At 41.3% G+C, this 12,844-nt stretch overlaps 1 protein-coding gene and 1 non-coding gene across 2 annotated transcripts; one reads left to right on the top strand and one right to left on the bottom strand.

Annotated features, from left to right (window-relative positions):
* Positions 1–108: 108 nt before the first annotated feature.
* On the bottom strand, positions 109–180 carry trnae-cuc. The gene has a single exon. It is a non-coding gene; the product is annotated as a tRNA-Glu (tRNA).
* A 348-nt stretch (positions 181–528) lies between these two features.
* Positions 529–2,460, top strand: ppdpfa (pancreatic progenitor cell differentiation and proliferation factor a). Its single transcript, XM_017409413.3, has 5 exons — positions 529–684; positions 1,501–1,594; positions 1,702–1,779; positions 1,892–1,985; positions 2,068–2,460. Exons 2-5 carry the CDS (start codon positions 1,540–1,542, stop codon positions 2,198–2,200), a joined length of 360 nt encoding a protein of 119 aa, XP_017264902.1. The 5' UTR covers positions 529–684; positions 1,501–1,539; the 3' UTR covers positions 2,201–2,460.
* Positions 2,461–12,844: the final 10,384 nt, after the last annotated feature.

Genomic DNA, 12,844 nt, shown 5'->3' with positions numbered 1-12,844 from the left:
TTTATATCTGGACATTGATAATTTTGAATACTTGTACAGGTTAGTGTGTACTTTGAGACTGTAATGATGTTTAGAAGAAGTAACAAAATAATGAGAATAAAAAGCATGTTCCCTGACCGGGAATCGAACCCGGGCCGCGGCGGTGAGAGCGCCGAATCCTAACCACTAGACTACCAGGGAGCTGCCTCACAATGCCGACACAGCATGTTATGAACCAGGTACTGGGAGTTTATCGGTACCATGGTTACTGAGAGCCGAGGAGCGAACCTTTAAAACACTAACAGATCACCGGACAGCTGCCTGAAACTGTCCGTCTTTCTGGACTCTGTAACAGAACCGGGTTCTGTTCGTCTCCAGTCCGGACAACAGCTGACACAGGACTGGGATTAGTCCAGCGGGTTAAATAAAAACCTTTCTAAATCCTCCCTTCGTCTGGTGTCACGGAGCAGAGAGGCGGCGCACGTTCCGTGTCCTCGAGCCGCCGCTCAGGCCCCGCCCACGAGCTTAAGCAGCACGGGCAAGCTTGCTATAAAAGCCGCCCGCGGTCCGTCTCCCCCGACCACAGCAGAGTAGTGATCGGCGAGGGTCCGGACAGGTCTTTCCCCTACAGATGGGCCACAGTTAGTTCTTCTACCTTCACCTCATACCAACACCTGCAGACATCTTCTGCTCTTACTCTGAAAAGTAAGTAAAAAATGACACTCTAATGGTCATTTTAATTTAATAACAGGCCAGTCCTTTTTAGGCTATTTTTTTGTGTAACCCTGCAAAAATGCAAAGGTGGTTTTCTCAGGGGGTGATGTCCTGACTTGTCGTTGATCTCTGCTGACCGTGTTTGCACACGAGGCAAAACGACCAATTTTAGGGGCATATAACAACTATCAGGGGGTGTATATGAGCATACGGTTCCTGTATACGTAGCTGGCGTGTTTTTGCACCAAATGCTGTGTTTATCTGGGCTATGAGGTGCAGACATGCACTTGCTGAAATCCCCAAAGCCATCTGCTGCTCACAGAGTTAATCTTCACAGCCTACGTCCTGTTCTTTAAGACGCTCATTTTGTGTCTCTGCATTGCCCTTGTAGTTGTACATGTTGCACAATAATCTATTTCACAATAATAGGCGTTTTAATTTGTTTTAAACAGCCCAGGTTCTCCCAATGAATAGTGACAGGGTTTGTCTGTCAGTCTACCACGCAGCCAGCTCGTGCACACCAGCATGCTGCACATGTGGACACATTCTAGTAATCTGAGCCCCGAGGAACCAGACTGAGAAACCAGCTGCATCTGGTTTGCACACAGCAGAGGCAGCAGACTGCACCCAGGCATGAATGAGTGCTATATTTGATCTCTGCCAAACTGGCCTACAGGGCGTTTTACCCAGAATCAAAACGATACGCAGTTTAAATATAACTGAAGCAGGGACATAAAATTAAAAGATATGATGGGTTGTTTTTTTTCCATTTGCTTTCCAGCCTAACGTGCCCGTTCTCCTCCTCAGGTTACCATTTTCTAAAAGTGAGCAGCGAGATTTGAGAAAATGGCAGCAATTCCATCAAGCGGTTCTCTCGTCGCCACGCACGACTACTACAGAAGTAAGCCCCGCTGCATGCCGTGGTCATTTCTGTGACAGGAGGAAATGGAGGATGGCGTCTTTACTGCAGAAGTTGCTAAATGAAAACGTCTGTATGTCTGTTTGTAGGACGCCTCGGGTCCAACTCCAGCAGCAGCTCTTGCGGCAGTGCGGAGTACTCCGGGGAGGTTATTCCACACCATCCAGGTATGAACGGGAACATTTGTTTTGAACATTTATCACAAAGAAAATGAAGACTTGTCACAGCCTTCTACATCAAAACAAAGTTTAAAAGTTATTGGGGGTTTTTTCCGTGTAGCACTTCCAAGGCAAGACTCTGGCCACTGGTGGACTTCGTTTTTCTTTGCCAAACAGAACCAGCCCGGCATGCTGAACGGCTCTGACAATCAAAAGTGAGTGTCATAACATCACCCCGCCGAGTTCACGCGGCTTGTTCGGGTCGACGCCAGCGCTGACGCTGCCTTTGTGTTGCAGGAACAGAACCTACACAGTGACCAACGGTCAGGTGACCTGCATCGCCAAGGAGATGGTTTTGAAAAGACAAGCCAGCGAAGGCAGCGAAAATGGAAAATTAGAGCCCACGTCCCCTCCACCAACTGCCTCCTAGGACCCGTCCCCCTACCTCCACCTCATCCCTCTCCCCCACCTGCACCTTCCTCACCCTCAGCTTGCCATCCATCTCATAGTCCAGCAGTGGAGATGTAGATGATGGTGGTAATGGTGATGGTGTTTTGTCACCGTAGTAAACAGAACTTGCTTGTCTCTTTTTGTCTGTATATATTATTTTTATTACGACCAAAAATTAAAAAAAAAAAACAACCTCATATGTAAAAAGTTTTTCATGTATTTGTTGTAATGACTTGTCATTTAATAATGATAATAAAATAGTTGTAGCCATCCCTTTTGTTTCCTTGCAGCTGTTCTCAGCCTTTAAGCGTTGCTAAAACAAAGCATATTTTACATGATACATGATAAACGTCACATCCACCTCTGGGTATAACATGCAGACTCAGCAGGGCAGTAGTTTTATATAACCCGTCCAAGGAACGCACTCTGCCAGTTAACCTAATCTGCTTAACTAGGATCTAATTAGAAATTACTAATTCAGGTAAATGCGGCTTATGTAACGCCTTCTCTTATTGTGAATGTGGGTCACCAGCTTCTGGAAGGTGTACTGTTACAGAGCGTAAAGGTCAGGACAAATATGGAGGCTGGCGAGCTCACTGGTCATGACGTTTACTGGTCACTTACCAGTTCCACCAGTTTTCTTTAAATGCCACATTGTTGTGGAACATTCAAACTGTTTGTATCATCTGTTATAAGCACAGCAGAGGGAAAGAGCTGTATGTGCTTCCCAAGATAATTTATTTTCACTTCAAGCGCAACAAGTATCTATTTCTGAAGGTCTCTGTGATCCGGTCCTTCACCGGAGCAAAAAGTTTCCAATTTAGTTGCTTATTTATCACTTTGAATCCCCTCCTTGAACTCGTAGTAGTTGCCATTTTGTACTCCAGTGGTTACCATGTAACTTCATGCTGTTATAAACTTACTGCCTGGCACCAAACAGATTACACATGATAGTTTCAGGACTTGATCAAAACAGCTCAAACAATCCTGTCACAGCTCAACATAAGAAGATCTAAAGTCTAAAACTCTGTCCTGTAAGGAAGACATGCATGCCTTCAAGGAACACTAGGCCTTTTATTTTTATACAACTAAAAAAAACCTACTCATTAAAGAATTACAATATGTACACAGTTGTCCTTTAATATGTTTTATATTTACCACTGACATGCATAAAAAAGGCTACTATATCCTAAGTGTGCTAATCATGGTTCTAATCATCAGTGTTAGGGAGGCTGCCAAGGTGGGTGCACACAGTGGGGCTTAGTTAAGAGTGAAACAGACCCCTGGCAGGAAGCTCCTTTTCAACCCAACAGAACACTGGTACGAAGCAACCAAACTGCAAAAAGTACAAAGTGGCGAAAGCACAAAATAACCTTGAGCAATGTTAAGTTTTCACAAGAATTTTACCATTTTTAGGAAGTCAGATTTTTGTGATGCACCACAGGAGAGGAGAAAGATCAACTGAATTCAGCGTTTTATGTTGCTCGCTACTCTGCACGCCAGAGTTTTATGTTTGGTGTGATCTGTTTGTGCTTGGAGTATGTGATGGGGGTGACTCAGCTACTACCGCACAAAATCTTAGCTCAATATCTGTAAAAGTGACCGAGTGGTAGCAATTTTTGAGTTTGCCATGGTCGGTAAGATGTGGCAGCTGTCTTAAATCGGGTTAACTCCAAGTGCATCCAGTGATTACTTTCAAACAGTTTCATTAAAATCTGAACAGCGATTCACGCAATATTTTGCAAACAGGCAGACAGGGTTGATCCCAACATTTAATGTGTCTTTAACACAAACTCTCAGCTACCACAACACCAAATTTTAGCCCAACATCTGTAGTCGTGGCCATTTTTGTGTTTGGTATGGGTGACTGGCTTTGACAGCCATCTTAATCAGATGTTGAGGTGGTTCAGGACATCTTTAGCTGACAGACGCAGAGACTTAGACACAGGCAGCGACACGATTGCCCTTCTTTCATGGCAGCGAGCGATAACAACAGGCTACATGTTTTGTTTATGGTTGGCGTTTTTGAACCAACAAACCTCAGAACCATTATAGATAAATTGGACCATGTTGGCTTCCCACCAACCTCAGCTGTTCCCTGAACATCCCTGGCACCAACAAAGCCCTCGGATGTCTTCATTTGACTTTATCGGCTTCCTGCTGTCTTCCTAATGTCTTTATTTATGACGCAGTTACCAAGTGCTTGAGTTGCATTAATCTTACAGCTCTGTTTGAGGCGATTGTAATAAACTGTGGCTTCATAATAGTCTTCTTTAGCACAGTATTGTGTTTATTAAGCTTTTGAATAATCAAATGCAACAAATGTCATTTTAAAACATACAGTACATCATCCAGGCCTTGAGGATAATGTGGTTTTGAGCTGGATGCATGTTTTGTACACCATGTTTGCTACGTCAGTATAACATAAATAGATATGAAGACCTGCTTTTTGGAAATATCAGGTTCCTGTATGTGACCAGGAAACTGGAACACTACAGATAATCATAACTATAGACGGCCAACTGTGTCACACATTATGCAGTGTCTGCTCAAAGCTCCATCTGTGACAGCTGTAGCTGATGTAGCAGCTGATGTAGTAGCCCTGTAGTAGCAGGGCTCGTTGTGGTAATTTGTGCATGGCCCAGCTTGCTTGTGATGTTTAATTCTCACTTGTCACTTCCAGTAGCAGCATTTGTAAATGACTAAATGGAAATGTAGGTATTACAGGCTGTTTATTGTAATATATGTTCTGATTTAAACTAAACAGATTTAAAGTGTAGTCTGATATCCTTTTCCTGATTTGTACTTTGACCTGTAGATCAACGGCTGCTTCAGTCTGGTGATGTGTGCTGACAAATTTACTGAACACTTACTAGTTATAGTAAGAAATCAATACAAGCACTGGTTCTCGGCATTTGTTTTTCTGTGAAATGCTACAAAGTGAACATTTTGTATGTTCCCAGATAACTAAAAATAGACTGTACAAAGTCTGTTGTAAGATAACCTCCCTGTCCAAACAGGAAAGCCAAACGGTTCCAGATCTGGACGGAGTCACATACAATACTGAGACAAACAGTTTACCTGTTGAAGGACCAAAGATATGATTCATGCTTATATATACACAAGCAGTTTTCTTAATTAAATATTGTTTTAAGTGCCCTCGTTGAACTGCCCTACTCTTAGTAGGATATTAAGAAGAGACTTGAGTCTAAAAGTGTCTCCTGATTCCACCCAGTTCAGCCTCAGGAATCTCCCATCCAGCAGTTCTTCTTATGAGTCCAAAGAGTGCTCGCTTTGCAGAGTTTACAGAACAAACGGAAGGGCAAATACTCAGAAAGGTTTCAGCAAAACAACACAGATCCTCAGGCCAAAAAAAACCCTCAAATAAAGAGGAAAACAAGCAAAAACTTCAGTAAGGATAAAGGTCTCGTGAAGCTGCTGAATCCTGTAGAGAAGCATAAAGACTGTAAAGACAGATTACAATACTTGGTGTTTAAATGCGAATAATAATAATAATAATAATAATAATTTAGTTTCCTAAAATTATTGCCTTCAAATACAGGAAGGTATTCCAAACTGCAGCCATTCAACCCCAGCTGATGGGAGACTGGCCAAGACAACTCGATACTAAAAAAAATATGGTGGAGGGTCGTCTGCAGCGTCATTACTGTACCACAAACATATGTCATCTGCAGTGGTTTACCTTCAGAAACCAACCAACCAGTAATCAGGATGGGCTACCAACTTCTTCTCTGTTCCTTTAAACTACGACTGCGAGCCTCTGCAACTAAAGCGAGAGAATTGAAAAACTGTTTAGAGTCATTTTGGAGACTCCTTCGTGAATTCTGTTCCTTCTGGTCTCAAACAGCTGCAGCCCAGTGAGGTGCTGTCTTAAGGTGAACGTTTTGTGATAAAATGTTCCAAAGATCGTAAAACCTAAACTGTGGCTGTGTAAAAACAGTAGCAGATATCATAACGCCAGTTCAGCCATGCAGAGCTGAACTGTGACCCAGTCAAACTTTAAATGATGTTTTTTACCCTAAATGCTGGAGCTACAGAGGACTGGGGTTTCTCACTCATTTTCTCAGGATCCCATTGTTGTAAAATGTGGAAGGTTTTTGTGCTTCTACAAAAAATTATTACACACCATTCCATGTTTAGATGTATATTATACAAAAGTTTCTTCAAAGAGGGAGGACTAGCATGTTAAAACTAGTGACAGAAACTAAAGAATAAAAGACTAAAAGTCATAAGTTTGCTTTAATGCTTCTATATTAAACTCTCAAACTACATACAGAACTTAGTTACATCATCTGTAGATTATTGTGATAGTTGCTTAGATAATAATTTACATTTAATCCCATTTGCAGTGATGCATAATGTGGTTTTGGGTGGGATTTTTTTGTTTTATTTTACATTTCTGCATGCCTGCTGTAATGAGCATGCCCAAGACCACTCAGCACATCAAATAGCTCAAATATAAACAGGGAATCTGGGGCAAAGGGATCGGCCTTGTGACTGCAGCCAGCCAATCCAGCGTCTCACTCACACCGAACACATGATCACACTGCTCAGATAAGGAAAGAGGAAAGAGACGTTCAGTACACAGCTTCGTCAAACATAGTAACTCACTGCATAACTTTTTTAAGTCCAGGCAAAGAGGTTCGTGCTGTTTCCAGGACTAAGGTATCAACCAGTTTCAGGTTCATGTTTGAGCAGCAGCACGAGTCAACAGCATGGACCTCTGACTTTGTTTAACACCACGTGTCGCTGAGGGAGTTTCAGTGTCAGCGCAAAATGCTGCACGCCCCTCGGGACCCAACCTGGCCATTTATCTTTACTGTGTTTGTGTCCTTGTGTGGTGCAAACTTGGTAGGCTGGAATACCCTGAAAAAGCAGATTCGGAAAAAATTTGACCCGAAAGTATTTACACTAATGCACTGAGGTCATTTCCCAAAAAAATAACCAAAAATTTAAGCTTCAGAGCAACGCATTTCTTATCTGCGGTTTGTTAGAGGACACGTGGAAAAACAGAAGGCTTGTGTGTGTGAAGATAAAATCAAAAACAATACGAAGTGTCAGGTTGTGGGGAAACGGAGTGCAGACTCATTTTAAAGAAAACTAATTTATTAAAATAAAACAAACAAAAACAAAAATGCTGATGTGGCAGCAGAAACTAAAACTAAGTACAAGGCGTGGAGCGAAAAACATGGCGCAAGACAAGAACAGCAGGGAACCAAGAACAATGAACCAGAGGAGAAGACCGGTCTTATAAAACACAGAGGATAATAGTTAAGTGGGCGCAGGTGTGTGAAACTCATTACTGTCAGGTGGAGGTGGGCGTGGCAGCAAAACCGGGTGAAGACTGAGGAAAAATGGAAAAACACTGGAGACAGGTAAACAAAAAGGAAAACAAAATAACAAAACCTCACAAAAAGCATTATGTCTAAACAAAAAAAGGACAGATTTCCACCATAAAGACAATCCATCTGTCAAACACATTACTGGTAGGTATCAGAATCTGAGTCTGTCTGTGGCATTAAAACACCATGAATGTTGTGAAGAAACTCCAAATCAAATGTTCTAATATCTCATTGCAGTTCTCTATCTGAAGGTCATCCAGTGAGACAACATCATGCATTAAATGTCATTTTACCAAACAATAAAGAAGAACACGAGCTCTGAATGTCTAAATGTGGACCTCAGTTAAAAAGGAAGTAAGGAAACCAACTAAAAACATATCCCAGTTTCAGGCTGCATGTTACTTTATTAAACACACAATACATTTTGTTTTTTAAACATATTATTAGTTCACACAAAACTAAGAGTGTACTCTGCAGAGCGTGCTGTCTGGGTGAAAGGTCAGTTCAAACCTCAGCGTGTATTTACTCCTATTCTGAGCACACATGAACTTTACTGTACACACCCAACAAGTAAAACAGGCTCTGTTGTTGTGTACAGAAGAACGGGTTACAATTTGTTCAAATGAACATGAATAATGATGTTTTTCTTTCACAAATTGTAATACTGGGCCACAGATAATACTTAGGTTTGATTTATTTATCTGGTTGACCTTACCGAGTCTGTACTCTTACTTGTATTTGGGTTTAATTATATATATAGTTACTTAAATGCAGGTTTACGGAAAGAAAAATGAACACATTTTACTTCTACATAAATCTGTTAGCTGCTGCGACCCCAATTCTTTCATGCCAAAAGTACATTTTTGCCTTAAATCAAAGAAAAAACTCAAACACGTAGTCAAGTATTTCTTTTTTCTTTGTGTAACTCAGTTAGTTTAACTTAACTACAAAGATCTGGGCATAACAAGCTGAAGTTTTTGATAGCGTTGGTGTGATTTACTTTACTTTTAGCACTGACGTTTGTCTGCTGGAACACGGTGTTCGTTCACACATGAGACTCCGTTGGGGAAACCAGCTGTGATTCTTGCCAGACTCAAGTGCAGCCAAAAGGCTCATAATTCTAATTCCAGTCTGAAATTCAAACCCAGCTAAACAAGGAGCAGATCAGTACAGACTGTGTTGTGTTATGCCGTCACAGAAATAACACAAACACAGCAGTTTGTTCTGAACTACTGTAATCAATACAGACATCTTGAAAACAATTTCTATGAACAGCAGCTACATATATGGAATACATTCTGCAGTGTCTTTAGTTGTTTTCAGTAGTGTAGAAAACTTGTAAATGAAACTAGGATTCCTTTAAGGAATGCATATCGTCCACCAAACATGTCAAAGTTTTAAACAAAGCTCTCGAAGTATCTGTTCTCAGTGACTCGCAGCTACTACCACACCAAACTTTAGCTCAGTGTTTGTAAAACTGACTGAGTTGTAGACATTTTTGTGTTTGCTAAAGTCAATTAGCTGTGGTGGCCATCTTGAATGTGGTTGACTCCACATGTTAGTTAGTTGTAGATGTGCATCCAGTGAATACTTTCTGAGAGTTTCATTTAAATCTGTCCTCCTGTTTGTGAGATATTTTGGCCAAGAAACACACTCACACACACAATCACCCGGGCAAAAAAAAAAGCGTTTAAGTATTTCTGTGTTAGCCAGAGCAGCCGGAACAACCAAGTCATCCTCAGTCTGGATCCATCATTTATTGATGGTTAAGAGGCCTTGGCATGAAGTTTGAATCTAGTTAATTATGGATGTTTAAACACCAACAAGGTCTACAGAACAAGACACAGGGGTTAGTGATACAGCATGTCAGTCAATATAGAGTTTTCATACTGAACTGTTCTTTGTTCTCACTGGCTTTGTGGTTTAAGTTAGGTCTCCAAATCCCCTTTGATGAAGATAAACCCCATTGGTAGAAAGCACACTTCCCACTTTCCTCTTTTCTGACACAGTGATGCAAATCAAAGGAAACCAAACACATTTCATTGTGGTGATTCGTACTTTATACTAAGCACTAGAGTTAAAAATGGTAAAATGTTTTTTCATTTACATAAAAGATTGACAATGTTAAAAAAAAAAACACAATTACATAGTTTTTAGGGTGTATTTTATTCACTGATGCTAACTATTCTACTGTATTCATTTTACTTTTACTCTTGTTGACTGATTACTCATTGTAAGAGGGACTTTGTGATTATCTTTGGTCAATTTTATTTTCTTGTATCTGCACTCACTGAGAAAAACAGTTAAACAACCAGATGGAGTGGTGGAAATGGACCTGCACTAGTTGGGAGGTCATATGATGGTACTGCAGTGATTATGATGTCAGATCAAACAAATAAGAGAGCTGGCGGTACAGGTACACACTTTTGGCCCTTTCCTATGGGCTCGACTCAGCCCTACTTTACCCGAGTCAGAGTCTTTCCATTAGGGGGTCCTAAACACTTCCAGCTTGGGTTGAATTAGGATGAAGTGAGTCGTACAATATTCTGACATCCCAGACATTTGATTGGAAAAAGATTGTGATTTCTGGTTGGCCACCTGAGAACCTGACCGTGATGCAGTCTGTCCATAGACCAGGGGTAGGCAACACCCCTGGTTTGAATCAATGGGTGATTAACAGGCTTCTGCAGAAGACAATGAGGTAATTTAACCACTGAATCAGATGTGTAGGAGCAGGGAAACAAATAAAACATGCTGGATGGTGTCCCTTGAGGACCAGGATTGCCTACCCCTGCCATAGACACATCCCGTGTAAGGATGGGTTTTGTCTTGTTAAAAGACTGTAACAGAGAAGTCTCAGGAAGGGCAAGACATACAAACACAGAATGTCACTGATGTGGTCCTGTGGCATCAGGGTGTCCTGGATCTCTACCAGGGTTGACCTGAAGTCAGAGTCTATGGCTTCCCACAGCATGAGGTCAGGACTAACACCAGTGTGTCTCTCCACAACATTGGCAGAATTGGTTCTCTCCCATTGGTGCTGCCATAAACACACACATTTGACAGTCGTGGTAATGTAGAATCGATACAAACGTGATATGATGCCCCTTTTCATCAGTCAATGTCTCCCATTTATAATACAACTCCAAAAGCAGATGTCTCTGATCTGGTGGGGTCTCATAGGATATCCATCCATCCATTTTCTTTACCTGTTTTTCCTTTCTGGGTCATAGGGAAGCTGGTGCCGATCTCCAGCAGTCACTGTGCGAGAGGCGGGGGACACCCTGGACAGGCTGCAAGTCCTTCACAGACACATTGGATACTGAACCCATAATTCGACTGATGCCAGTTGCTGAAACACAATGCTAGATGACACTGGGTGTTGTAGAGTCTAATACCTGTGTGGATGGATGTCATTAGGTTATTTATTGCTTTGTACACAATACAACAATCCTGCTATGGTGTGGTCTGCCTTTGATGATTGGAACCTTTACCTTCGGTACCCTCATGTACCTCTTGGTTCCAACATCCGGCCGCTGTGACATCTGTGCCCCCCACGTGTCGGGCAGTTGCACAAAATACGACCACCTGACCTCATCCAAATCCACAATATGACCCCTGTCAAACACCATTGAGTGTTGGTAATGTTGTCTAGTGCAGCGGTTCCCAACCCTGGTCCTCGAGAAACACTATCCCACATGTTTTCATTGTTTCCCTGCTTTTCAGAATGTCTTTGATGTCTACAGAAGCCTGTTAATCATTCGCTCAATTAAATCAGGTGTGTCAAAGCAGGGAAACAACTAAACCATGCAGGATGGTGTTGCTCGAGGACCAGGGTTGGGAATCACTGGTCCAGTGTGCCTTTGAGACATCCTCTGTGTCTGCTGACTTTCACTCACTGTTTTGACTTAGTCTGTCAGGTGCTCTGGCAACTAACTGATAACACTATTGCTAAACTTGCGAGACCACCATTTTTGCCCTCTGGTGCCAAATCTTTACATACCCATCACTGGTCTGCATGTGGACCAAACTATGTCCAAATTAGACCATCAGTTCTGCAAAGGTTACTTTAAGTTCATTGCAAGATTGGAAAACTTTTTATGGAGGATAATGTATCGTAGCAGCCTCAATTAAATGTTATTATGTTAGTTGTGTAAATGTGTGTGCATGCTACAGGTAGCATTTCTACAGGCAGAAACTTCAGCAACTGCTGATATTAATCCAAGTATCTTACTGTGAGCTTGCTGCCCTCTTGTGACAACTACAGGAACTGCTGTACCCAGTGAGTGTTGAAGGACCTGTGTGTTTTCCTCCAGACACTCACATGTTTAAAAGAGAAAAGAAAGAAAGAAACCACAGGTCTGGTCTCAGTTTGATAGCTCATCGCACTGTTTTATTCAATTACTGACATCTCAGGAGAAGAGGAGAGCCTTACAACTCTGCTGTTGGTAAACCACTGTTTTTCTTTTTTAAGTTGTTTTTTTTTATTTAATTTTTTTGTTTGTTTTGTTTTGTTTTTCATAGCGTTGATGCAACACTGAAAAAGCGCTATTTCCAAACAAACACAGGTCCCTCGTTAGTGATATGTAAGAGGCAGAGAGAATCTCACCTGGACAGTTTTGCATGAAACATACCAACGAAAAAGGTTCAACCTTTTCAATTTTTTTTTTCTTTTTTGGGCTTTTTTTTTTTTTTTTTCAGTTTCACATATATTAATAAATATCAATACCAATAAACACTCAAAAAATTAAAGTATTAAGTCACAGGTACTGGAAAAGCTCCACTTTTGAATCACAATGATAAATGTACAAAACAATAGACATCTCATATAAATGTTAATGGTTTTTTTTTTTAGAGACTTGAATCTCATCTCAGAGGAAATTAGTGGATAAAACTAAACTTGGAGATTCAGTATTTCCTGAGGTTTATGGGTTCCCCCTAAAAGGCCAGAAGAGGGGAATGGCTTTTATGTTACCGAGGAGATAATACAACCGGTCAAAGTGTACCTTTTTCAGGGCACCAGTCGGATTAAGGACGAGGAGTTTTCCCTGACGGCGCGCCAGGATACTAAGAGATTATGAGCACTTATTGTAGTATAAATAAACGTACCTACTGTACTTCCCATCATACTCCATTCAGGCCACTACGTCTTTCTTAAAACCATTCCAGGAGAGTCATCTTAATCCTTAACAAATCTTTGCTGGTCCACTTTGAGAAGTTGTGAAGCTCCCTTATTTTTTCTCTTTTTTTTTTTTTTTTTT

Source organism: Kryptolebias marmoratus, linkage group LG8, assembly GCF_001649575.2.
Source record: "Kryptolebias marmoratus isolate JLee-2015 linkage group LG8, ASM164957v2, whole genome shotgun sequence".
NCBI lineage: Eukaryota > Metazoa > Chordata > Actinopteri > Cyprinodontiformes > Rivulidae > Kryptolebias > Kryptolebias marmoratus.
This window is presented reverse-complemented; position numbering and strand designations above follow the sequence as displayed.

Excerpts from the sequence above, each read along its gene's own strand:
- ppdpfa (XM_017409413.3), top strand. The coding sequence starts at position 1,540 with ATGGCAGCAATTCCATCAAGCGGTTCTCTCGTCGCCACGCACGACTAC. Across the intron at positions 1,595-1,701 it reads CACGCACGACTACTACAGAA|GACGCCTCGGGTCCAACTCC; the intron begins GTAAGCCCCGCT and ends GTCTGTTTGTAG. Across the intron at positions 1,780-1,891 it reads GGTTATTCCACACCATCCAG|CACTTCCAAGGCAAGACTCT; the intron begins GTATGAACGGGA and ends TTTTCCGTGTAG.